This window comes from Hemitrygon akajei, chromosome 11 (assembly GCF_048418815.1).
Source record: "Hemitrygon akajei chromosome 11, sHemAka1.3, whole genome shotgun sequence".
Taxonomy (NCBI): Eukaryota; Metazoa; Chordata; class Chondrichthyes; order Myliobatiformes; family Dasyatidae; genus Hemitrygon; species Hemitrygon akajei.
Genome location: NC_133134.1, coordinates 103,030,311 through 103,057,316, shown reverse-complemented (window position 1 = coordinate 103,057,316; position 27,006 = coordinate 103,030,311). Strand labels below are relative to the sequence as shown.

The following is a 27,006-nucleotide window of genomic DNA, read 5'->3' as shown; positions in this document are numbered from 1 at the left end:
TACACTGGCAAGTCAAATCACCTGGCTGTACTATTACTCCAAAAGTGCAGGCATGGAATGGCACCTTGAGCGTTCTTGATTGTGGTGTGGCAGTGGTCAAGTGTATGCTTTTCTAATTCCACAGTTGATATGTTGGTAGTTGGTCAGAGATTTCTTCAAGCTGGCCTAATTGAAATCCCCCACAATGACTGGGAATGCATCAGGGTGCACAGTTTTGTGATTACTGATCACTGTGCTGAGCTCTGCAATACTTTCCGCATTTCCTTTTTCTTAAAGGGAAACTGCTCTCTTGATCTGAGTCTGCTGTCCCCTATCTGCTGAGACCGATTCACCTTAAACGAATGTTTTAGTAGTCTGTAGCTGTAGTCATCCCAAACACTTTGATGATTCACTTCAGAACAACATGCAAAAAGCACCACTTTTCTGCACCACCTTGGCGGCTTTTCAGATGGTTGGAAGGGAAGAGATGAAACAACAGTTGTTGCATCTCTTGTCATGAAAAAGATTTGGAGGAGTAGACGAAGCAGTCGCAAGTGCAGTAGTCCTTTTTGAAAGGCTGTAAATGGAGGGAAGAGGAAGGTGTTTCTGTTAATAGAATCTTGTTGAAGATGGTCTAGGTCGTATAAGTATAAGCTGAAGAGTTGTAAATGAAATTGAACATTTTATAGTCACCTGCAAACATTCCCACTTCTGCACAAGTGTGGTAAAATAGTAGCTTGTGAGTTGGAAGAGGGGAAAGAATGTGCATAGCTTTGGGAAGAAGCAGGGAAGTTGGACAACTTGTTGATTGTGATTCAGTTAATAGCAAAGGCTACCACATATTTTGATCCTGGCCTTAACTCAGTGCGATGTTTGGAGCACTCAATTTTCTGCTTACTACCTTTTATTTAACCCCTCTTTTACAACCGGGACCACTGAGGTTCTCTGCATTGGTACTTTGAAGTTTCAAGCTATTTATGGAGGGCTATGTTTTTGACACATCCTGAATTACTGTCTCATTTTGTGACCTTGTCTATGTTTGCTTTTTGTTCAGACCACCTCCTCTGCCCTCAGAGGTGCAATCCAGCTAGGGATTACTCACACAGTGGGAAGCCTCAGTACCAAGCCTGAGCGAGATGTCCTTATGCAGGATTTCTATGTAGTGGAAAGCATCTTCTTCCCAAGGTAAGATTCTGTCACAGGTTTACAAATTCAGTTGTTCTTCCTGTTAACCTACATTTCTCATCATTAAATCACTTTAAACATTAAGCCCACTGAATTTTTTTTTCGGCTGTTATACCTTGGAGTTGACTATCTAAGAATCCACTTTGTCACCCAGACAGTTGGTGTTTAATGAAGAAACATTTGTGATTCATTCTTTAAAGCAGAGGAGCAGCAAAAATTGACCAACGGGGAGGGTACTTGTGCCTTTCCCACTCATGCTTGCAGACTCCTTCCTCATCTATTGAAGTCTTGACAGTCTGTGGAATAATTTAGATTATGTGCTGAAGCAAATGGAGCTTAGAGCAGTAGGTATATCACCAGACAAGCAGCAGCACAGTATTATGCTGACCTTGGTGCTAATTTATATTAAATATCCTCTTGTGTGTCATCCATATCACTCCATTCTCTTCATATTCATATGTCTAAAAGCATCTGAAACTCCACCAAACTGCATGCTTTCACTACTACCCCTGGTAACCCACTCCACTTATTTATTTAAAGAAGTGGAGTGGGTTGCCGACTTTCCTCACAGTTCATACCCTCTAATCCAGGCAGCATCCTGGAGACCTCTTCTGCACTTTCTCCAAAGCCTTCACATAATTACTATGGGGTGACTAGAACTGCACACACTACTCCCAAAAGTGGTGTAGTTAAAGTTTTATGTAGCTGTGGCGTGACTGTCTCGCTCGTACACTTGACACTCCTACCACTAGAATGCTTGCCATCATACACATTCTTTACCACCTTGTCCACTTGTGAAAGTGCTTTCAGTGAGTTATTGAACCCCAGGACCCCTCTGTACCTCGGTGCTATTACGAAGCCTTCATTAACGATATGCTTTCTCCTTTGACATTCCAAAGGCATCCCCTCACACTTGCTTGAATTAAATCCATCTATTACTTCTCTGCCCAAATCTGTAACTGCTCTATATTCCTGGTGTATTACAGTCTTGATCACATCCAAAAACTTGCTAATCCACATATCTACATTTTCATCCAAATCATTGATATATATCACAAAAATTTGAGGCTCCAGTACTGATACTTACAGAGGACCTCCAAATCCTTCTTGGGAAGTACAGATGCAAAGTACTCATTTAACATCTCAGCTACTTCCACTGATTCCAAGCACCTTCCTTTATCCTTGAGTTATCCTTTATCCATATCCTCTCCTTCATTATTCCCCCCCCCCCCCCTTTTCTTAATGTAAGTATAAATTGCCATAGGATTCTTCATTCTACTCACTGAGGACATTTCATAAGCCCTTTTGGCCTTCTGAATTGACTGCCTCAGCACATTCCTGCTATCTTTATATCCGACAAGGGCCCAGTCTGATTTTTACCTTTCTGAATCTTGCCTATGCTTTTTTTTTGGTCCCTTGACTAAATGTAGGACTACTTGGGTCATCCAAGTTTACTTCACTTTGCCATCCTTTTCCTTACTTATTGAACATGCAGATCCTGAACTTTGATCAGCTTGTCCTTAAATAACTTCCTTGTGTCAGGTATGGGCCTGTTTGACAGAAGCTGCTCCTGATCAACACATACTTGTTCCTGCATTTTGTCATAATTTGCACAGCTCCAGTTTAGTACCTTCCTGCAAGATACAATATTATCCTTGCTCATAAATGTCTTAAAACATGAGTTGTGGTCACTTTCCCCAAAATGTTCACGCACTATGAGGTCTGTCCTCATCTAGCTCATTTCCCAAAGCTACTGTGTTCAATATGTTCACCTGTAGTTGGATTGTCCAACAAAACCTCTGAAATAAATCCTGGTCCTAAAGCATTTTGTATTAAGGAAGTTGCAATCAATACTAAGGAAGTGTGTCTCTCACGCTGACAGCCCTTGTTTCTGCATCTCCTCCATAATCAGTTCCTCCATCTCAGTGGTTATTGTTTAAATCATCAGCGTAATTACACTTGTTTATATTCAAAACTGACTGGCTTCTTCCAATTTATGTTCTCATGTATAGAAATGGTTTGAGTGCAGGTGTTGTCCAGAAATGGGAAATAAGAGTTGAACATAGTGTAGGCCATTTGGCCCATGATATTGTGCCGATCCTGTAACTTTCTCCAAGATCAATCAAACCCTTCCCTCCCACATAACCCTCCATGTACCTATCTCAGAGTCTCTTAAATGTCCCAAATGTATCTGCCGCTACCCGCCACCCTTGGCAGCACATTCCATATACCTAGCACCCTAAGTTGCTTGGAGAAAATTATAGGGGGATGTCAGAGGTAGTTTTCTAACACAATGTTATACCTTCTTGCATTAGTCGTATCCACCTGTGGAAAAAGTCTCTGGCTATGCACTCAATCTATGCCTCTTATACACTTCTATCACATCTCATCCTCCTTTTTCTCCAAAGAGAGGGGCTAAAGCTAGTTCAGCCTATCCTCATACGACATGCAGGATGTATTGTATACATTTCTCTGACAATAAATGTACCTATTGAAACCTATTGACGCATGCTTTCTATTCCAGGCATCCTGGTAAATCTTCTTTTCCACCCTCAAAAGCTTCCATATCCTTCCTATGTTGAGGCAGCCAGAACTAAAAACTTTATTTAAGTATGGCCTAACCAGAGTTTCATGGAGCTACAACATTACCTTGCAACTCCTGAACTCAAGTCACCCCGACTCATGAAAGTACCATAGCCTTCTTAACCACCCTATCAACTTGCACTGCAACTTTGAAGGATCTACTGATGAACCCTAAAATCCCTCTATTCCTCCACACTGCTGAGAATCCTTCCATTATCCCTGTATTCTGCTTTCAGGTTCAACCTTCCAAAGTAAATCACTTCACACTTCCCTGGATTGAAATCCATCTGTCACCTCTTAGCCACACTCTGCATCCTGTCAGTGTTCTGTTGAATCCTTCTACACTATTCACAACTCCACCAACCTTTGTCACTTGCAAACTTACTAACCCATTCTTCCACTTCCTCATCACAGTCATTTATAAACATCACGAAGAGCAGGGGTCCCCAAACAGATCCCTACGAACCACCACTGGTCACTAACCTCCGGGTGACAACACTCCATCTGCTTCCACTGTATGCCTTCTGTGTGCAAACCAATTCTAAATCCACACAGGCAAGTTTCCCTGGGTCCCATGCTTCCTGACTATCTGGATGAGCCTACCATGGGAAACCTTGTCAAATGCCTTGCTAAAATCCATATACACCACATTCACTTTTGTACCTTCATCATTGTGCTCTGTCACATCTTCAAATTCATTCAGGGTTGTGAAGCACAACCTGCCCCTCACAAAGCCATTTTGACTATCCCTTATCAGACTATGCTTCTCCAAGTGCTCATAAATCAAATCTAAGAATCCTCTCCAATAGTTTGACCACCACTGACATGAGGCGTACTAGTCTATAATTTCCAGGATGATACCTACTCCCTTTCTTGAACAAATTGATACTATCTACCACCCTCCAATCCTCTGTCATTATTCCTGTGGCCATTGAGTAAACAAAGATCATTGCCAAAGGCACAGCAATCTCTTCCTTCACTTAAATTTTTCAAAAGTTTTAGCACATCAACTTACTTAACATCAGCTTGTTCCAGCATATCAGCCTGTTCTGCACTGACCTCACATTCATCAATGTCCCTCTTCCTCAAGAATACTGAAGCAAGTTATTCATTAGGACCTCCTCAACATCCTTCACTTGCAGGCACATGTTTCCTGTTTTATCCCTTATCAGTCCTACCCACGATCTAGTCATCTCCCTGTTCTTCACCCACAAACTGCTGGAGGAGCTCAGCAGACCAGGCAGCATCTATGGAAAAGAGTACAGTCAACATTTCGGGTTGAGACCCTTCAGCAGGACTGCAGAAAAACAGATGAGTAGAATTTAAAGGTGAGGCGAGTGGAGGGAGAAACACAAGGTGATAGGTGAAACCGGGGGTGGGGTGGGTGAAGTAAAGATCTGAGAAGTTGATTGGTGAAAGAGATACAGGGCTGGAGAAGGAGTCTAATGGGAAAGGACAGAACCCATAGAAGAAAGAAAAGGGGAACAAGCACCAGAGGGAGGCAATTGGGCAGGCAAGGAGATAAAGTGAGAGAGGGAAAAGGGGATGGAAATGGTGGGGGGGGCCTTTACTGGAAGTTCGAGAAATCAGCATCCGTGCCATCAGGTTGGAAGCTACCAGGGCGGAATATAAGGTGGTGTTTCTCCAACACAAGTGTGGCCTCATCATGACAGTAGAGGGGGCCATGGATGGACATATCGGAATGGGAAGTAGAACTAAAAATGGGTGGCCCAGGGATCCCACTTGTTCTGGCATAGATGCTCAGTGAAGCGGTCTCCCAATCTGTGTCTGGTCTTTCCAATATACCACACTGGAAGCACCGGACACAGTATATAACTCCAATAGATTTTCAGGTGAAGTGTTGCCTAACCTGTAAGGACTGTTTGCGGCCCTCCATGGTGGTGAGGGAGGAGGTGTAGGGGCAAGTGTAGCACTTGTTCCACTTGCAAGGGTATATGCCAGGAGGGAGATCAATGGGAGGGATGAATGGACAACAGTGTCATGTAGGGAGCTATCCCAATGGAAAGCAGAAAGTGGGGGGTGGAAGGAAAAGATGTGCTTGGTGGTGGGATATCATTAGATATAGCAGAAGTTGCGGAGAATTACATACTGGACGTGGAGGTTGGTGGGGTGGTAAGTGAGGTCAAGAGGAACCCTATCTCTGGTAAGGTGGCAGGATGATGGGGTGAAAGCAGATGTGCATGAAATAGAAAAGATGCAGTTGAGGGCAGCATTGACGGTGGAGGAAGGGAATTCCTTTCTTTGAAGAAGGAGGACGACATCATTCTGGAATGAGAAGCCTCATCCTGAGAGCATATGCAGTGGAGTCAGAGGAATTGAGGGAAGGGGTTGGCATTTTTGCAAGTAACAGGGTGGGAAGAGGCATAGTCCAGGTAGCTGTGAGAGTCGGTGTATTTATAATAGACGTCAGTAGATAAGCTGTCTCCAGAGATTGAGAAAAGGGAGAGGGGTGTTGGAAATGGACCCAGTAAATTTGAGGGCTCAGTGTCATTGCAGGCGCGGAAGTCACTGAGGTGTGGGCACGGGACAAAGATGAGGCCCTCACTGAGGACAGAATATTCGGAGGGCTGGTGAAGACCCAGCATGAGTGAGAGCTGGGATTGGAAGGAGGTTGGTAGTGTCTGAGGTGAAGGGAAGTTTGGGGTATTCAGGGATGGTAGGGTGAGAGAAGGATGTTCTTCACATGTTTAGAATACAATGGGGTTCTCCTTAGTCCTCATCAAGGCCTTCCCATGTCCTCTTCTAGATCTAAATCCATTTTTCAGCTCCTTCCTGGCTACCTGGTATTTCGATTCTTGATCCTTGCTTCCTAAATCTTAACCATACTTCTTTCTTCATCTTAACTAGATGTTCCACATCTCTCATCAACCATGATTCCGTCATCCTTTCCCTGCCTAAATAGGACAATCCCACCCAGGACCCTCAGTAAGTGTTCCCTACACAACCTTTACATTTCCACTGTACATTTCCATTCCCAATTTATACTCCCAAGTTCCTGCCTAACAGCATCATAATTCACCCCCCTCCAAATAAATACTTCTCCATACCGTCTGCTTCTATCCCTGTCCAAGGCCATGGTAAAGGTCAGGGAGTTGTGGTCACTGTCTCCGAATTACTTACCCACTGAGAGATCTGTCACCTGACCAGGTTTTCTGCCCACATTCTGTGTCAGGAATACATCATGGTCAGAACTAACAAATTCCACCTTTTGCACTGAAGATGTCCCAATCACCCACGGCAACAATCCTATTAGTTTTTCACCTTTACAAAATCTGTCTCCTGTTCTCTTCCTCAGTGTCTCTGCTACTTTTGGGGGTATCTATAGAATATCCCCAATAGAGTGATTGATCTTCTGGGGATAGATCACTGACTATCCACACACACTGACTCAGTGGGTCGCTGATACTATCAGTGGATCAGTGGACACTAGCCCTGATTAGCAATGACACTGCGCACCTCTTTTACCTCACTCTGTGCTTTTTGAAATTTCTAAACTCTGGAACATCCTGCAGGCATTTCTGCACTTGTGACAACCAAGTGTTCGTAAGATTGTAAGTTATTGCTCTTGCTCTTTCTATTGCTTATCCTTCTACACTCCACATCTACCTGTACACTAACTGCCTCATCCTATGACCTATCATTAGTTCTATCCCCTTGACAAGCTAGTTTAAACCCATCCCAACAACTCTAGCAGACCTGCCCACAAGGATATTGATCCCCTTCAAGTTCAGGTCTGGCCAGTACCTTTTGTGTAGGTTGTACCTTCCCCAGAAGAGATCCCAATGATCCAGAAATCTGAAACCCTGTCCCTGTTCCTCAGCCATGCATTTATCTGCCAAATCACCCTTTTCTTGCCCTCAGTTGTGTGTGGCATAAGCAGCAATCCAGAGTTTACCATGCTTGAGGTCCTGCTTTTCAGTGTCCCACCTAGCTTCCTATATTTTGTCTTCAGGACTTGTTGCTCACACTCCTCTTTAAGAATGCTGTGGACCTGATCTGAGACATTTCTGACCGAGAACCTGGAAGGCAACATGCCACCTGAGAGTCTTTGTCGCATCCCAGATTATCCTGTCTGTTACCCTAGCTATTGAATTTCCTATCACGACAGGTCTCCTCTTCTTCCCTTTCCTGTCTGTGCCACAGAGACCTGACCACTGTGGCTTTCCTCTGACAGCTCATCTCACAGTACAAAAAGCAGTATGCAGCCTAAGGGTAGCAGACACTAACAGAATCAACAAACTCATTTGTAAGGCCAGTGATGTTGTGGGGGTGGAACTGGACTCTCTGACGGTGGTGTCTGAAAAGAGGATGCTGTCTAAAGTTGCATGCCATCTTGGACAATGTCTCCCATCCACTTCATAATGTACTGGTTAGGCACAGGAGTACATTCAGCCAGAGATTCATTCCACCGAGATGCAACACTGAGCGTCATAGGAAGTCATTACTGCCTGTGGCCATCAAACTTTACAACTCCTCCCTCAGAGTATCAGACACCCTGAGCCAATAGGCTGGTCCTGGACTTATTTCCACTTGGAGTAATTTACTTATTATTATTTAATTATTTATGGTTTTATATTGCTATATTTCTACACTATTCTTGGTTGGTGCGACTGTAACAAAACCCAATTTCCCTCGGGATTAATAAAGTATGTCTGTCTGTATACTGTACTTGTTATTAAGGAGAACTGGGGAATGGCAGCCCTGTGATTATTTTCCTGCAGAATGCTAACTGTTCTCTTCATAGTCTCACGATCCCTTGTCTCTTTTGTGTTGAGCTGTTCATATAAAATCTTGTTTGTTTGATTCTTAGTGAAGGGAGTAACTTGACACCAGCCCATCACTACTCGGATTTCCGTTTTAAAACCTACGCTCCTGTGGCATTCCGGTATTTTCGGGAGCTCTTTGGTATTCGACCAGATGACTATTTGGTAAGTCTGTTGGTTGTTCTGAACTTTGACTGGCAGGATGATTGAAATATCTTTGGTGACATGAAGAAGAAACTCTTAAGACCGCAATAGTTTACTGAGGCAAAATATGATGCAAGAAGGAATGTAATGTGACATGGGTAGATAGTTTAAAATTAGTTGAAAAGAGGTCTTACCTTGGCCTTGTGCTCAGATTTAGAAGAAATTGGCTGCAGAGATGGTGAATTCACTGATCGTAATCCATCAAAGTTTCTTGGGTTTTGAGGGCCCAAGAGAATTTATTTATTTAGGAATAAAGTGCAAAATGGTCCCTTCCAACCAATGAGCTGCACCATCCAGCCACCCCCGGCTTAACCCTAACCTAATCGGGACAATTTGCAATGACTGATTAACCTACTAGCTGGGACTGGGAAATCCACGATTTTCACAAACTCCTTGCAGAGGACACTGGGGTTGAACTCCAAACTCCAGTGCCCCACTGTTTAGTGGATATTCTTGCATTGGAGGCAGTGCAGAGAGGTTGATGAAGTTGATTTCCTGCGATGAAGGGGATTGTCAAATGAAGAAAAGCTGAAAAGGTTGTGCCTACTTTCCTTAATGGAGTATTGATAAGTGAGATGAATTTACTGAAATCTGATTGAGGGATGTTGAAGTGGGTCATTGCTGAGAATTTTCCTCTTTAGTAGGATTATATAAAACTAAGGGGCATTGCTTTGGAATGAAGGGTTACCTGCTTCAAACAAGTGACTTGGCATGAAGTTGGGAATTTTTGGAATTCTCTATTCCAAATAGAGAGGTATTGTCATCATTGAATATGTGCAATGCAGACACTTAAACTGGAAGTGATTCATGAAATATGTAAAGGGCAGAAAGTGCTGGGGTTTAAGGCTGGATTGTCTGTGAGCTCATTGAGTAGTGAGACTGGACTCCAAGGAGCTGATCAGCCTTCTTCTGTTTACCTCTTATGTACATGATTAATGACCTGTTTAATATGCTGTGCAGTGAGCCTCAGTGGTAAATTGACCAGATTTTCTTTTCACAGCTTTAAATTATTTCTCATGATAATGGTATCATTGGCAAGGTCACTTGGCCTTTGGAAAGAAATATTAAAAGGCAGCCTTCAGGCGAAGGTTTAATCATGATTCTGTTGGGAAAGGAATTCCAGCAGTTAGGCCCAGTGATGATAGGTCTGTGACACTGGTAATCTTCCAATACATATGGATTCAGAAACTTACATTACTGTATGTGTTTAAATTCTCTCCCTTTGCCCACCCCCCCCCCCATTTTCTCTCCCTCTCTCTCTGCTCTGCAGTATTCGTTGTGTAACGAACCACTGTTTGAGCTCAGCAACCCAGGTGCTAGCGGTTCTGTTTTCTACGTGTCTGCTGACGATGAGTTTATTATTAAAACGGTTCAGCACAAGGAGGCAGAGTTCTTGCAGAAGCTGCTCCCTGGATATTACATGGTGAGTCTTATTTCATTCATCAATTTTTCTCTCTCAAACACTAGTACTTTCCCAAACAGGGTTTTCCTTTGTATTTGGTTTTCATTAGGATCTCTTTGCATTTGATCATCAAAGCACCAACCTGTTATATTTTCGTAGTCCCATAGTCCCAAACTATTTAGCAAGGGAACCAACAAGTCCAAGCAATTCTGGGTTCATTAATATTTTAAGCTTTCACCCAGGTCTGGGAGGTTTCCTCTCATAATGGTGTTACCCTGTGCCGTTTTATTTGTATGTTGTTTGACTGTGGGAAGCATAAGCATTGAAGCCCACTCTGTTTTCTACTGGTATTGTATGTAAAAGCTGGTAGAAGGGGAATGGCTTTGTTTCTTGTTTCTTCTAATCTGCTAGGTCGGTAGTCATTTGACTTCGAGACCCTTCAACCTAATGCCCTAGCATCTTCTCCTTAGTAAGCAGTGAGGTGAATATGCATTATAAATCTTGTCCATAACCTGTAGTACCAGATAGAGACAGCCCAGAGGTCTATTTACACTTTCACTGTGAACACAACTGAAAAAACTCTTGAATTACCTTTAATGCTGCCTACCAAATCCATCTTATAACCTCTCTTGCCTCATGATTTCCTCCTAAAAACTACGCTTAAACTTTTTATCAGGGAGGTTGTTGAATCAGATAGAATGGTGAATGATAAAGGTATTTAGACAGATGGGGAGCAGAGAGATTCAGGACAAGTGCAGGCAACTGAGATTAGTTTTAAGGTTCCAGTTATAGTTGGCGCAGACATGGTGGCTCAAAGTGGCCCTGTGGTCTACTGTATTTCATCAGTTTCGTTGCCTTGTGTAGCAAAGGTTTATTTAATGATTGTTTTCATTACCTTTCACTATCTTGCCCACCCCTTATTTCTTTTGGTCAGAAATCAAGTAATCTCAAACTGATATCCAAATCTGATATCTTGTGTACCTCTTGACACTTTCCCCACATTTTCCACCACCCATAAATCCTCCCCCTCCCACGAAACATCTCCATTGCTATCTGGTATTCTTTTCCAACATTTTTCCTGTTATTGCCTTGGTTTTTTTTTTGGATCCTGTTACCTGGGAACTTTGAAATCTGCACTTTTTAATGTTTTGAAACAAGACAGTATGGGTGCCATTTGTTCCGTTGTTGCCACAATAGATCTTCACACATTTAGTCGTTCTTACCCACCCACCCACTACTGCTTTACTGTCTGCTGTGAATGCTCTGACATTGTTAAAACTTGTAGAATTGGTTTCTGCCACATTTTCAAGGGACATTTTCTAGATGTTAAGGTCAGGAAGAAATGGTTTTAAATCTAAGTGACTGACCAACTCGCCAGAGGGAGCAGTTTTTTTTTAATACCATCCTCTTCCCTTAAACCCCTTTGACACACCTCTTATTCTGACCTTTTTAAATGTGCCTAATGGGTGCTTGAAAGTTGTTTGAAAGCATGTTAGTTTGCTTCGTTGGTAATTGCCTCTTGTTCTCTGTCTTGCCCTCAGAACTTAAACCAGAACCCACGGACTTTGCTGCCCAAGTTCTTTGGGCTCTATTGCATCCAATCTGGGGGCAACAATATTCGACTGGTAGTGATGAACAACCTTCTGCCTCGGGTAATGAAAATGCACCTGAAGTATGACTTGAAAGGTTCAACGTACAAGCGCAGAGCCTCTCAGAAAGAACGTGAGAAGTCACGGCCTACATTCAAAGATCTGGACTTCCTGCATGATGTTCCCGATGGTCTTTTCCTCGATGCTGATATGCATAGTGCCTTATGTAAAACAATTCAGAGAGACTGTTTGGTTAGTATCTTTTCTGATCTTTTATTGAAATGGCAGTATACTTGGTTCATACATTTAAATGTGTTCTCCTCTCCTGTGATAAATTTTAAGATAAATGAGGGGTGATGACTATGTTAATGTCCTGCATCTTTGTTGGTCACAGGATCAATCAGAAGTTGGGGTTTAGAAGACTGGTAATGCAGTAATTGAGATCCTTGAATCTTTACTTGCACCAGTCAAGTCAAATTGTTCACAGAATTTATTTGGCTCTTAGAGAATTATATCATAGACCTACTAAAACAAGCTTCTTTTAGTTTTAATCTCTTGTGATAGGTTGGCATTTATTATCTACCATTATTTCTTGAATATGGTAATTACCCTTTATTAACTACATAACTTCTGGTGAAGATACTTCAGAGCTGTTTCTTAAAGATCTTTGGGGTTAAGACATAACATCAGTGAAGGGATAGCATTGAGGTTGGGTGAAACTGAAGAGTGACTATTTTGCAGACCAGAATTTAGAGAAAAAAATTGCAGGGAGATTGCAGACAGTTGCAAGAAACATAAGGTTGTGATAGTAGGTAATTTTAACTTTCCACATTGACTGGGGCTCCCATACTTTTAAAAAAAACACACTGGATGAATAGTTTGTCAAATCTGTCTGAGAAAATTTCATTAATATGTAGAGGTCTCAACCAGAGAGTGCAATACTGGATCTATTAGGAAATGAGACGGGGCAGGTGACAGAAGAGTGTGAAGGGGGCACTTTGGATCTTGTGGTCACAAGTCCATCACTTTTAAGATGATTAGGGAAAAGGACGGATCTGGTCCTCAGGTTGAGATTCTAAATTGGAGAAAAGCCAATTTTGATGGCTTCAGATATACCATTTGAGGTATTGATTGGGATAGACTCATTACTGCCAAGCAATGTTTGGTAAGTGGGAGGCCTTCAAAAGCGAAATATTGAGAGTTCAGTATTGTATGTTCCTGGCAGAATAAAAGGCAAGGCTAAAATAGAACCTTGGTTATCAACAAATATCTAAGCCCTAGTAAAGTTGTGACCTGTACAAAATGAATGGTTAGCACATGAACTGAGGGGGGGGGACTAATATCCTAGCAGGAAGGTTTGCTGGTACTATACTGTGGGGGGGGGGGGGGGGGGGGGGGTAACCAGAGCAGCAAAACAGATACTGGAATGGCTGTGGAGATAGATACTGTTAAGCCTACATACAAAGTCAGCAATTGAAAGGTCAAGAATGTTGGGATTTATGGTCTGCGCTGTGTATATTTCAATGCAAGGTGTATTGCAAGAAACATGTTTAGGGTATGCATCAGCACGTGGACTTATGACATTGTAACCATTAGTGAGACTTGGTTGCAGGAAGGGCAGGACTGGCAGCTCAATGTTCCATGGATCCCTTGTTTTAGATGTGATAGAGCAGGAGGGATTATAAGGGGAGGAGTGACATTATTAGTCAGGGGAAAAAGTCACAACAGTGCTCAGTCGGACAGACTGAAGAGCTTGTTTAGTAAGGCTTTATGGATGGAACTGAGGAATAAGAAAGGTGTGCCACATTAATAGGATTATATTATAAACCAGCCAACATTCCACAGGATTTAGAGGGGCAGATTTGTAGAGGGATCACAGTCTGTTGCAAGAAACATAAGAATGTGTGATAGTAGGTGATTTTTAACTTTCACATTGACTGGGACTCTCATGCTGTAAAAGGGCTGGATAGGAAAGTGTTTGTCAACTGTGTTGGGAAAGTTTCCTTAATCAGTGCATAGAGGTCCCAACTAGGGCAAGTACAAAACTTTATCTTTTATCAGGGAATGAGATAGAGCAGGTGACAGTGTGTGTGAAGGGGGATGTGAAGTTTGTGTAGGGGATCACTTTGTATCTAGTGATCATAATACTTATAATTTCAAGGTAATAATGGAAAAGGATAGGTCTCCTTCTCCTTGGGTTGAGATTCTAAATTGATGGAAGGAACTGGCAAGTGTGGATGGGGGTTGGTTGTTCTCTGGCAAAGGTGTACTTGTTAAGTGTGGTAGGCTCTCAAAAGTGAAATTTTGAGAGCAGAGTTTGTTTCTGTCCGAATAAAAACCAGGTTTAGGGAACTTTAGTTTTCAAGAGATATTGAGACCCTGGTTAAGAAAAAGGAGATACATACCAGTATAGGCAGGCATGAAAAAAATAAGTATTTGAGTAGAAGAAATGCCAGAGAACATTTGAGAAGGAAATCAGGAGGGCTAAAAGGAGTAATGAGGTTGTTAAAGCAGACAAGGTGAAGGAGAATCCTAGGGGCTTCTGCACTTATATTAAGATTATAAGATATAGGAGCAGAATTAAGCCATCTGGCCCATTGACTCTGCTTCCTCATTTTATCACATCTTTTCCATTTTCCCCCGTGGCCCCATTTTCCTGCCTTCATGCCCTGACCAATCAAGAATCTGCCTTAAGTATACATAGACTTGGCCTCTATAGCTGTCTGCGGCAACGAATATCACAGATTCACCACTGTCTGGTTAAAGATGGATGATTCCCACCCCCCCCCCCCCCCCCCCCCCCGTATTAAAAGGACGCCCCTCCATTCTGAGGCTGTGTCCTTTTGTCCTAGACTCTCCCAGCATCAGAAATATCCTCTCCACATCCTCTCTGTCGAGGCCTTTCAACATTCTATAGGTTTCAATTAGGTCATCCCCTTGTTCTTCTGAGTTCCAGTGATTACAGGCCCGGAGCCGTCAAAAGCTCTTCATATGACAGACGTTAAATCCTGGAATCATTTTCATATGCCTCCTCTGAACCCTCTCCGGTGACAGCACAAACATTTTTAAGATAAGTGGCCCAATACTACTCACAGTACTCCAAGTGAGGCCTCAGTGCTTTTTAAAGCTTCAACATTACATCTTTGCTTTTATATTCTAGTCATCTTGAAATGAATGTTAACATTGTATTTGCCTTCCTCACAACCAGCTCTACCTGCAAATTAACCTTTAGGGAATCCTGCTAAAGTCCCTTTGTGTCTCAGAGAGTTTTGATTATTTTTCTCCATTTAGAAAATAATCAAACCTTTCACTTTTCTAGCAATGTGCATGACTATACACTTCACGATTCTCTATTCCATCTGTCACTTCTTTGCCCATTCTCCTAATCCAAGTCCTTCTGTAGCCTCTCTATCTCTTCTCAACTACCTGCCCTTCCACCTAACTTCAGATCCTCTGCAAACTTTACAACAAAGCCATCAATTCCGTCACCCAAGTTATTGATGTATAACGTAAAAAACAGTCCCAACACAGACCCCTGTGGAACACCACTAGTCACCAGCAGCCCCAGGAAAGATGTAAGTAAGATTGAAAGAGTGCAGAGAAAAATTACCAGCATGTTTCCAGGACTTGAGGACCTGAGTTATAGGGAAAGGATAAATAAGTTAGGGCTTTCTTCCCTGGACTATAGAAGATGGAGGGGAGATTTGATAGATCTATACAAAATTAAGAAGGGTGTAGATAGAGTAAATGGAAGCAGGCTTTTTCCACTGAGTTTGGGTGAGTCTGGACTGTGAGTTACTAAGTCAAGGGTAAAAGGTAAAATGTTTGATGGGAAGACGGGGATCCGAGGATCTGTTAGCTCTGACGAGATGTTAGGTGTGTCAAGTCAGCAGCCGACTATGCAATTCAGATTTGGACTTTAGCTGAGGAGTGCGACTAAAATGAGGAGGCCTTGGCCACTCTGTACTGCCACAGTCTCTGAGGCGAATTAAAAGATGCCCTTGCTTTAGGAGAGCTGGTAGAGAACTTAGGCACTGATTGATCAGTCCATCTGCCTCAATTGCTTGGCGGAGCAAAAGTGGGACTATCAAGAGGTTGAAGAAGGCTAGCCTAAGCCCAACCTCGTCGCATCATAGTTCCACTTCCCAACCTCGGACAATGACCATCCCATCTCCTGCACAGGATCCTGTCAAGACAGTACACCGCCAATGAGAAGTCCTGGCATCGGAGCCGAGGTTGCTACTGCTACTATGTGCCTAATGTCCAAAGCTGCAGCTGTTGGGTAACTAAGACTGGCCAGTGTTAGGAGGACTGGTGACTGTAGCAGCCATTACTCCCATCCCTACAGATTGTGGTGTAATGCTGAAGACATGTCCAGGGGAAAGAACTGACGAAGAGTGAATGCCTTTGTGGACTCTAGGCCAGCTGGTAATTTCCTGGACTTGTGGACAGTCCATCAGCTGCCAAGGAGGTGCCCAACAATTCTGGAGCCCCAGCAGCAAAGCATAAGTGAGCCAGTCGCTATGTCCCATATTAATGGAAAGACTCCTAAAAATGGAACCTAGTCTCAGGAGGACAAAGACAATTCGTAGTGCCTCGTTGCTGTTGTCTGAGAATACAAATGAAGATTTGGACTCTGTTTTGATAAAGGACTCTAGTGAACCTCTGGGGTCTGCCGAATTGCCCCTGCTAACTAACGAGCCTCTGGAGTCACCCTCAGAGGGGTGTTCCGGGGTAGTTGCAACACCCAAGCTGGTCAAAGTATCTTCTTCCTACAAGGATTTGGAAGAGGTCTTCAGCAAGGAAAAGCCTCGACTTTTCCACCGCACTGACCCACAAATGCAATAGACCTATTGCCTGGTACTTGTCCTCCATGGAGGTCAGTGGTATGTGTTCTGTGGCCCAGAGAGACGTACTATGGAGGAGTACATAGAAGAGCCACTTAATATGGGATTCATTCATTCCTACACTTTACCAGCTGCCAAAGGCTTCATCATACAGAAGAGGGAAAGAAGCTGAGGCCCTGCATTGAATATAGAGAGCTGAAACACATAATGGCCAAGAATTGTTACCCCCTTCTGCTGCCTTCAAGGTACTCCAGGGGACAATAGTGTTTTCGAAGCTAGACTTGTGGAGTGTGTACAGTCAGGTTTGCATAAAGAAGAGTGAAAAATGGAAGTTTGCATTCAATGTACCAACAGGGCACTGAGTACCTGGTTAAGCCTTTTGGCCTTGCTAACGTGCCAGTAGTTTTCCAGGCCTTCATAAGCGACATACTCCAGGATGCTGTCCATAAGTATGCCTTTGTCTGCTTAGACGACATCCTAATTTTCTCCAAGTCTGTGGTGGAGCACATTGCTCATGTCAGAGATATCTTAAACAGGCTTCTAGATCATTGACTTGGTGAATATTGAAAAATCTGAATTTCATATGACCACAGTTTAATTTTTGAGTTTTATCATCTCTAATGATGTTCTCAAGGTGGACCCTATTGAAATGCAAGTAGAGATTGGCCACAGCCATCCAGTATGAAACAAATCCCAACGATTACTGGCATTTGCCAGCATTTACAGAAATTTCATAAACTTCAGCTCAGTGGTGGCACTGCTGATGGTACTAAGATGATCCATGGGTCCTTTTGTTTGGACTACCAATGCATAGGCTGCTTTTGCAGAACTCAGGAAAAAAAAGTGATTCACAACAGCTCCCAGCTTCTTCATGGAGGTGGACGACTCAGACATCGGAGTGGGTACAGTATTGTCTCAACAGACACCCTCGGACAATAAGCTGCACCCACATGTGTTCTTCTCCAGGCACCTATGTAAATTACAATGTTGGAAATGGAGAGCTCCTCGTGGTCAAGTTGGCCTTGAAGGAATCATTGGCTTGAGGGGGCCAAGAACCTTTTTATTGTGTGGACTAGCTACAAAAACGTGGCTTGTATTCAGGAGACCAAAAGGCAGGCCAGGTGGTCTCTTCTCTTCAACCGGTTCAATCAGAATCACATTTTGATATCACCTGCATATGTCGAGAAATGAATTAAAGTAAGTATGTGTATACACATACGTGTAATCAATCCCACTTTCCTTGTATCCAAGTTGAAACCTGTGAGTACCAGTCTTTTAGCCCCACTGCCACCCCTTGATGGGGAACAGGTTTTAACCAAAAGGAAACTATTGGATTCATGAACTGTTCAGTGTTCAGCAGTTCTTCATTGACTGGGGGGGAGTGGTTTGGACTGGAGGAACAGCGCTGGGTTCCAGAAAAGGGCATCCTGGACCTAGCTCTGATCCAGGACTACCTTCAATATCACCCCAAGCCAGATCCATCAGGAGTTGGCCATAGGGGAAGGGATCCTCTTACACTATGCACCCGACCACTCCACCTTCTGGGGTTTAAACAATCCAATTCTTCAGTGTGCCTGGCTGACACGGCCCCTTTAAAGATTCTGGCCTGCTCCACAAATTGGCGGCCATGTTGTGGCACCAGAATTTGGATATTTAAAGAGCATCTGAACTCGGGTTTGCTGCTCAATTGCCAGCTCAACTTTGGTCAGTTTGCAATTGTGATTTGGATTTGTCTCGTTTAGATAGATAGATAGATACTTTATTCATCCCCATGGGGAAATTCAACATTTTTTCCAATGTCCCATACACTTGTTGTAGCAAAAACTCCTTACATACAATACTTAACTCAGTAATAATATGATATGCATCTAAATCACTAACTCAAAAAGCATTAATAATAGCTTTAAAAAAAAAAAAAGCTTCTCATTTAGCATCTAGTCAAGAACCCTGTTCTTGTCTCAGTGTTGAATTTGTGCCTCAATTCTAGTCTGATACTCTAGCCCTTGGGTCCTTACCATCCTCGCCTAAGTCTCATCACAAACAAGTATAGGTAGTTAGAATCAAAAGAGGCACTTGTGGAATATACGACATGCAAGAGAATAATTAAGAGGAGAGCTAAAAGAGGACACGAGGTTGCTCTGGCCAACAAGTAAAAGAGAACCCAACTGCTTGTGTGAATATGTTAAGTGGAAAAAGATAGTAAGGGACAAAATTAGTCTTGGAAGTCAACATGGTCATCTATGCACAGAGCCAAGAAAGACGGGGAAGTCTTAAATTAATTTTTTGCATCTGTATTTACTCAAGCGACAGCAAAGCAAATATAAAACTGAGGCTAAAATATTGAAGTCATGGAACATATTCAGATTATGGAAGAGAGTGTGCCGACTGTCTTGAAGCAAATTACGTAGATAAATCCTCAGGTTCTGACAAGGTGTTGCACCACACTTTCTAGGAGGTTACTGTAGAAATTGTAGGGGACTTGGCAGAGTTGATTAAAACATCCTTGGCTAAGGGCAAGGTGCTGGAAACCTGGAGGATAGCTCACATTGTTCCATTGTCCAAGAAGTGCTTCAAGAATAAACCAGGAAATTATATGCCAATGAGCCTGATGTCAGTTCTGAGTAAATGGAAGTCTGTGGCTAGTGGTGTGCCACAGGGATTGGCACTGGATCCTTTGTTGTTTATCATCTATAAAATGATTTAGATGATGAAGTGGTAAACTGGATCAGCAAATTTGCAGATGACACCAAGATTGGAGTCTAGTAGACCATAAGGAAGACTGTCAAAGCTTGCAGCTGGATTGTACCAGTTTGAAAAATGGCCAGTGGAATTTAATGCAGACAAGTGTGAGGTGTTGCAATTTGGGAGGGCAGACCAGTATAGGACTTGCAGTGAATCATAGGGCATTAAGGAGTGTGGTAGAACAGAGGGATCTGGAAATACACTTTCATAATTTCTTGTAAGAGCATCACAGATAGATAAGGTCATTATGAGAGCTTTTGACACATCGGCCCATTAATCAGGGCATTAAATACAGGAGATAGGATGTTATGTTAAAGTTGTATAGGACATTGCTGGGGCAGAATATGAAGAACTGTGTATTTCTCTTCATTTATCAATAGGAAAGATGTCAATAATATTGAAAGAGTGCAAAGAAATTTACAATGATGTTGCCAGGACTCAAAGACCTCAGTTATAGGGTTGAGTAGATTAGGACTTCATTCCCTGGAACACAGAGAATGTGAGGAGATATTACAAAGGAATGCAAAAGTTATGATTGCTATAGATAAGGTGAATATATGCAAACTTTTCCCCTCAGGTTGGGTAAGACTAGAACTAGACGTCAGGGATTTAGGGTGATGGCTGAAATACTTCAGTGGAGTCTGAAAGGGAACTTCATTCAGAGGTTGTGGAATGAGCAGCCAGTGGAAGTGGTAGATACCAGGTACTTTTGTAATATTAAAAAGAAGTTTGAAAAGGTATGTGTGCAGATAGAGGGGACTGGACAGATAACCTGATCGGCATGGACTAAATTGGTAGAACGCCCTGTTTTTTTTTGTGCTCTACTAACCTAGATGAGATTGATTTTAATCTTGTAAAGAGTTTAAAATAAAGTGAGGGCCTGGATACTTGGGAAACTTTTTTTTAAAAAATTGAAGTTTGGTGGTAACTAAATGGGGCTTCATCAGCAAATCACATGGTGTTTTTAACTGTGTAAGCAGAAAGTGAACAGCACTTAAAAGGTGTGACAGAGTAGTTGACACATTGAGGGATTCTTGCAGGGTACAGTTACAGAGCTGGTGATCTGAGAAAGTGTGTGAAATTTTCTAAATGCCCTAAAAGGTCCTAGCAGATCGGAAAACTTAAAGTATCAGTTGTTTAGTATGACAACAGACCATTCAATCCACAACATCCATGCTAACCATCATACCAACTATAATCAATATGCGTCAACATTTGATGTGATGTCATCTTTGAGTCAGCAATGCAGATTTTTATCAAGGTGCTATAGAATACTTGCTGCTATCATAGGTAGTGCTTTGCAAATGGCAACCAGCAGGGTGGGGAAAGTTCTTCCTCAAATATCCTCTATGGCTTTTGCCCTAAACTTGTGCCTTGTAGCTTTGAACCTGTGCTCTTTAATTCTGGATTGGTGTACATGGGCGAGTTGACCAAACTAGATAAATTTGCTTGGTGATGAGGATCAGGCGGTTGCTCTTCTGGTTAGAGGCCTGTGACCAGTGGTGTGCAGAGATTGGTTGTGTCCACTATTGCTTGCCACATGTATTAATTAGTTGGATGAGATTGTAGGTGGCATGATTGGTAAGTTTGAAGGTGACACCAAAATTGTTGGTACAATGGACAGTGAAGAGAGTTGCTTAAATTACAACAGGATCTAGGTGAATGACAAATGGAGTTTAATTCTTGACATAGCATTTTTAGCAAGTTTGATGTACAAAGGGTTGCTCTCTAAAGGAGATTCGATGGGTAGATTGGATGTTGAAGGTTTATGGCATCCTTTCATCAGCTGGAAAGTGTAAAGAAGTCGTGTTTCAGCTTTATCACCTTTTGGTTATGCTGTATTTGAAGTATTGTTTGCAGTTGTGTTTGCTCCATTATAGGAGTCTTTGGAAAGGGTGCATAAGTTATTTACTGGGATGCTACCTGGATTAGAAGGTATGAGGTATAAAGAGAGGTAGGTTGAACAATCTAGGGTTGTTTTCTTGAGTATCGAAAGCAGAGATCTGAAAACTAAAGGAGGCAGATGTAGTGGATGATCAGAATCTTTATCCCAGGGAAGAGGATTACAATCAGTATTCAGGACATGCTTGGCGAGGGTAGTTTAAAGGACAAATATGAGCAAGTTTTGTTTACACAGAATGGCAGGTTCCTAGTGGAAGCACAATAGTGGCATTTGGGAAGCTTTTAGATAGACCTGAATATGCAGGGATTGGAGTGATATGGGTCATATACAGGCAGTAAAGATTTGGTCTAATCTGGCACAGACACCATGGGCTGAAGAGCCTGTTCCTGTGCTGTACTGTCCCAGATTAAGCCATGGCTGGGTACACACAGTAAATGGCAGGATCCTGAGGGGTACTATAGAATAATATACCCTGGGTACACATATAATTCCCTTAAAATGGTGACACAGGTACACAACATTTAGTACAAGAGACTGGACGTCATATTACAACTATGCAAGACATTGGTGAGCTCAGGCTTGGAGTGTCATTCTGGTCACCTAGCTACAGGACAGATATAGCTAAAAAGAGTGCCATAAGGATTCACTCCCAAGGATGTTGCCAGCACTGAACTGCTTTTAGGAGACATAAACTGGAACTGTCTTCCCTGGAGCATAGGAGGATAAGGGCGTCCTGGATTCACTTGACTCCGTAAATTAGAGTATTGAGTACAGGAGTTGGGATATTATGTTGAAGTTGTATCAGACATTGGTGAAACCAAATTTTGGAGTATTGCATGCAGTTCTGATCATCTACATACAGGAAAGATAAAAGATGAAAGAACAGAGAAATTTTACAAGGATATTGCCAGGAACCTGAGTTATAGAGAAAGGTTGATTAAAGTTCAAAATAAATTTGATATCAATGTCACCATATACAGCCCTGAGATTCATTTTCTTGCGGGCATACTCAATAATAACCATAATATAATCACTAAAAGACCACTGCAACTTCAGCATTCAGCCAGTGGACAACAAACTGTGCAAATAGAAAAAGAAAAATAGTAATAAATGTGCAATAAGTATTGAGAACATGAGATGAAGAGTCCTTGAATGTTAGTCCATGGGTTGTAGGAACATTCCAATGATGGGGCAAGTTAAGATAGGAAAAATGTAATCGGGCTTTTTCCACTGAGGTTGGGCGAGACTAGAGGTCATAGGTTAAGGGTGAAAGTTGAACTATTTAAGAGGAACCTGAGGGGGAACAACTTGACTCAAGGTGGTGTATGTGTGATGAGCTGCTGGCAGAAGTGGTGATGCAGGTTCAATTGCACATTTAAGAGAAGCTTGAATAAGTACATGGATGTGCAGGAATGGAGGGCTGTGGTTCAGGTACGGGTCAGTGGTACCATGCAGAATTAGTTTGACATAGACTAGATGGGCTGAAGGGTCTGTTTTTGTGTTGTAGTACTCTCTGGCTCTGCTGTGTATATTTTGCATCTTCTGGAATGGTGTGGGTTTCCTCCAGATGCTCCATATTCCCTCCACGATTCAAAGACATTGGTAGATAGATTGCCCTCATGTAGGTGGATAGATACTGAGAATGTGTTTCAATTTTGAGAATCCAGACTAGGGATTCCCACTTAAGACTGAACCAGAGGTGAAATTTCTTCTTGAGGTTATGTATCCTTTGAATTCTTTCCCAGGTGTGTGTGCACAATGAATTGCTGAGCAATTAAGTTTGTTGTTAATGCTTGAGCTCCCGAGGAATTGAGTGATGCTGGAGTGGACAGAAAAGTGAAGTTGAGGTTAAAACTTGGATCAGCAACAATCTTACTGAATGGGCAGGCTTAATTTCACATGGCCACTTCCTCTTCTAATCTGCTCCTGTTTCTGTGTACACAGCTTCAGAGACTGAATCCCTTCAGTTCCTGTGTAGCAGGCTTTGCAACTGAATGGCTGTTGACAGCTATGTTGTCTGTGGGTCAATTAATGTTTGGCTCTGAGAATCTCTCCACCCTTCATCTCAGGTGCTGCACGAAATGCATTTAATCACTGATGTGCTGTGCATCTGTCCAATATTGTTGTAAAGTGGCTCTAGACTTGCATTTTCAGTAAATCTTTTTTTTTTCTGTGCTCTAGTCATTCAGTAAGTTTCTGGATGAGTCCCTACATCAATCCTACTTCCCTGCCTTGGAATCTTTGTACAAATACGAAGTAAGGTCCTGGATTGTACAAGTCAAGACTATGTAGCCCATGTCTCTAAAATCAAAGCAATTGCATTCCCCCTACTTACTTTCCTATAACCTTTTTCCAAATCCACTCTATTCTCCAGATACTATCACCCATTCACAATTTGTATTGTGTGAGGGAACAGGAGCATCTAGAGAAAACAACATAGTTACAGGGAGATGTCTGATTCCACATATTTACTCCCCAAATATTGCCTACATTTTTGTTTTTACATTTTTATTCTGCATGTTACCTTAAAATGCAGCTGGTATCTGAGCAGAAAATTGATTCTCTTCATGTTTACTGCATAGGTATTACAGAGTTTTAAAATCATGGACTACAGTTTGCTGGTAGGAATTCATAACATGGACCTAGCCAGCCGGGAGCGGGAGACTGAGGGTCAGCAACCTGGCATGGATGGCATTGGACCATCAGATGCACGAAGACCAATGGGCCAGCGCTCCCTTTACTCAACAGCAGTGGAGGCCATCCAAGGTGAATCACGCCTTGGAGCCACCAGTGAAACTGATGAACAGTAAGTCTGGTTTGACCGTGTAACCTGTATGTATTGGCTTTGGACAATATTTTGTTGGCTTCACCTCAAAAATACAGCAAGTACTCTTAAATGACAGGCTTGTGGGTTAATGTATTGGTAGCCCCGTAGTTATGGGACTGATTCAGAAGGGCTGGATTATTGAGTTGTAAAACCCATCATGTCAACTCAGGAGTTGTATTAAATAAGGTCATTGTGACACAGTAAATTTGAAAGTAGTAAACAGTCATAATGACAGTGAAATAGATTGAAGTGAAATCCAACATGGCCATTGCTTGTCTGCATTAAATGCAACTCCAAAGCCAGTGTGACTTTTAACTACCCTCTGAACTGGAGGTAACTATTCTCTTGAGAGGGTAGTTTTGGATGGGAAGTAAATGCTAGTCATGTTAATGACACCCATTCCCTCTGAACAAGTAACAAGGGAGTCTATTATGGATGTGTACAGAAATCCAGGCTGGCATGCTGACTTCTGAAAAAGAAGCTCTTTTCCTTTCAGTTTGAATTCAACAACATTTAACTTCTGGGGAAGTGTTTTTTGTGTTCTGCACAATATTTGTCCATTAGTTGGCGTTAAGGTCGCAATTAAATGATCCCAGTGTAACAGTAAAAGTGCTTTGTTAAGTACATTGAGGTATTGTGAAAATGTTCTATGTTTCTCACTCCTACTCTCGCTCTCATACAAGGTTTTAGTAATGCTTGAAAAGCTATGTATTTGGTCCAGTGTTTTCCCTGCGTCTGATGCCCAGGAAGCAGCAAGATGTCAGGAGAGGACTGTTTTAATAAATAAATAAATACAATTTTATGTGCTCACGTTTAGGATGGGAGGTATTCCAGCTCGGAACTCCAAGGGGGAACGCCTCATGCTGTACATTGGCATTATAGACATTTTGCAGTCCTACAGGTAAAACACTGCTAATTTGTACCATGTTTCTGCTTACCTGAATCTGCATGCATCCTGATCTGGCTCTGCATCCATTTCAAATTCTTACCCTTGTGTTCGAATTTCCATATGACCTTGCCATACTTCTCTCTGTGGCCTCCCATGGCTCTCCAATTCTGTTGGTTGCATCATTCTAATCCTGCGTTCTGGAATTCCCTCCATAAACCTTGTCACCTTTCTCCCTTTAAAAAAAAGTTTCCTCAAAACTTCCCCTTTTGCCACTGCTTCTGATTTCCTATCCAATTATTGTTTAATTCACTCAGTGGCAGATTTTGATAAGATTTTCTCTCCAGTGAATTATTTTCAGAAAAGTTCCTACTCTGCATAATATTGACCACTCCTTAGACATGTTACATGCTTGGGTAACTTATCTTTTCCTTCTGTCGCCTAACCCTAACACCTTCACATCTTTGTATGCTCCTTCCCTGTTGCTACACCCGTCTCAGATCTCCAAACTCCATTCTTGTACATCTTTCAATTCTGGCAATTCCCTTTACAGCAGTTCCCTTTGCAGACTGGGCCCTGAGCTCTGAGATTCCATCCCTTCAGCCTTCCCTACAGTTAGCTGCCCCATTAGCTGCCTGTAACATTTGTTGCCAAGTTTAATTTGATGTTCCATGCAGTAGATAGCCTAAGTGACATGTAGAAATGCCAGTATGTGGGTGTAATTTTAATGCCTGTTTAACATTCTTTCATTTCTGTTTTAGGTTTATAAAGAGGTTGGAACATTCTTGGAAGGCCCTTGTGCACGATGGAGTAAGTAACAAGGACAGCTTGTGTCCACATAGCATAGGGCATGGGTTCCCAACCTGGGGTGCCCGCACCCCCAGGGGTGCGAGATGGAATTTCAGGGGGTGCGACAAAGAGTGGCTTGTGTCCTTGAGTGACGAGTCACGAGTCATCACTCAGCCAGCTGCCAGTGTACCTTGAGAAGTGGTAGTAACGTTTGTCCCAAGCACACTCCAGTCTCCTGCTGCCCGAGTTGAGAGAGACTTAAACTCACTCCAGTCTCCCGCTGCTCGAGTCAGCGTTGAGGATTCTCATCAGTATTAACTGGGAGTTACACCTCAGAGTTGAGGAGTCTCATCAATGTCAGCTAGAAGGTTACATCTCAGAGTTAAAAATCATCTCATAATGCCAAAATCTATATACATCCTGAATCAACCATCGAGTAACGATTTTGCATTAAAACTAAACCCGCAGACAGTAGGTAAATTATTCAATTAGAAAATTTTTAAAAGCCGCATTTTGATAAAAAGCAGCTGAAGTCATTCATTCGTAATAGTCTCAATGCATTGAAGAAGTTTTTGAATTTCAGAGGTTTTTTTTCTCTTAAAAGGTTTTTTTCTTGAATCGTTGATAATTTTGAATTGTGTTAGTTGAGGTATCATGGATAGCACTGAGGCCTTTGAATCGTGTGATGGGAGTTCATAATCTCCGGTAATCATCGGAAATAGGGGTGTAAATTCAGTAGAGAGTAGCCTAATAAGTCGTGTCGCATCCCTGTAGCATTTCCACCTGAACGACTTTTTTTGGCCATTGTAATTAAGTCGTAAATCCTTCATTAGAAGTAATAAATCATCAAAACTAAAAAGGATCTGTTAGTGGGATATAAAATATATTAAAAGAGAGAGAACCGCTAGGAATGCGACTTACTCCATGTGCTACAAGGATGTTGAAGGACATGATGTTGGGTCATTGAAAATCAAAAGAGCTCGTTTTGATTCACAAGGAGCTCTTCCAAAATTAGGTTTTGTTTCTGTTGAAAAACCACTACTTCTTGCTTCATACTAAGTGGCATATAAAGTGGCCAAATCCAAGAAGCCCCATACAATTGCGGAAGATCTCATCAAGCCATGTGCACTGGAAATGGCAACAATTATCCTGGGCAAAGAAACAAGAAAAAAATTTGAACAGGTGCCCATATCAAATAATGTTATTCACAACCGAATCAGTGATTTGAGTGAAGATATTTTGGACCAGGTCATCTCAGATGTCAGTGCTAGTCCTCTTAAAATCTC

The 27,006-nt window shown here is 42.2% G+C and overlaps 1 protein-coding gene across 4 annotated transcripts in view; it reads left to right on the top strand.

The window, feature by feature from the left end:
• LOC140735882 (phosphatidylinositol 4-phosphate 5-kinase type-1 alpha-like) overlaps positions 1–27,006 on the top strand; it is a 94,142-nt gene that overhangs the window by 42,806 nt on the left and 24,330 nt on the right. For all 4 annotated transcript variants that reach the window (XM_073061454.1, XM_073061456.1, XM_073061455.1 and 1 more), the window contains 7 exons: positions 1,034–1,164; positions 8,579–8,696; positions 10,006–10,158; positions 11,679–11,978; positions 23,801–24,024; positions 24,863–24,946; positions 25,693–25,741. In XM_073061454.1, the coding sequence (XP_072917555.1) occupies positions 1,034–1,164; positions 8,579–8,696; positions 10,006–10,158; positions 11,679–11,978; positions 23,801–24,024; positions 24,863–24,946; positions 25,693–25,741 (1,059 nt within the window). The remainder of the gene's footprint in view (positions 1–1,033; positions 1,165–8,578; positions 8,697–10,005; positions 10,159–11,678; positions 11,979–23,800; positions 24,025–24,862; positions 24,947–25,692; positions 25,742–27,006) is intronic.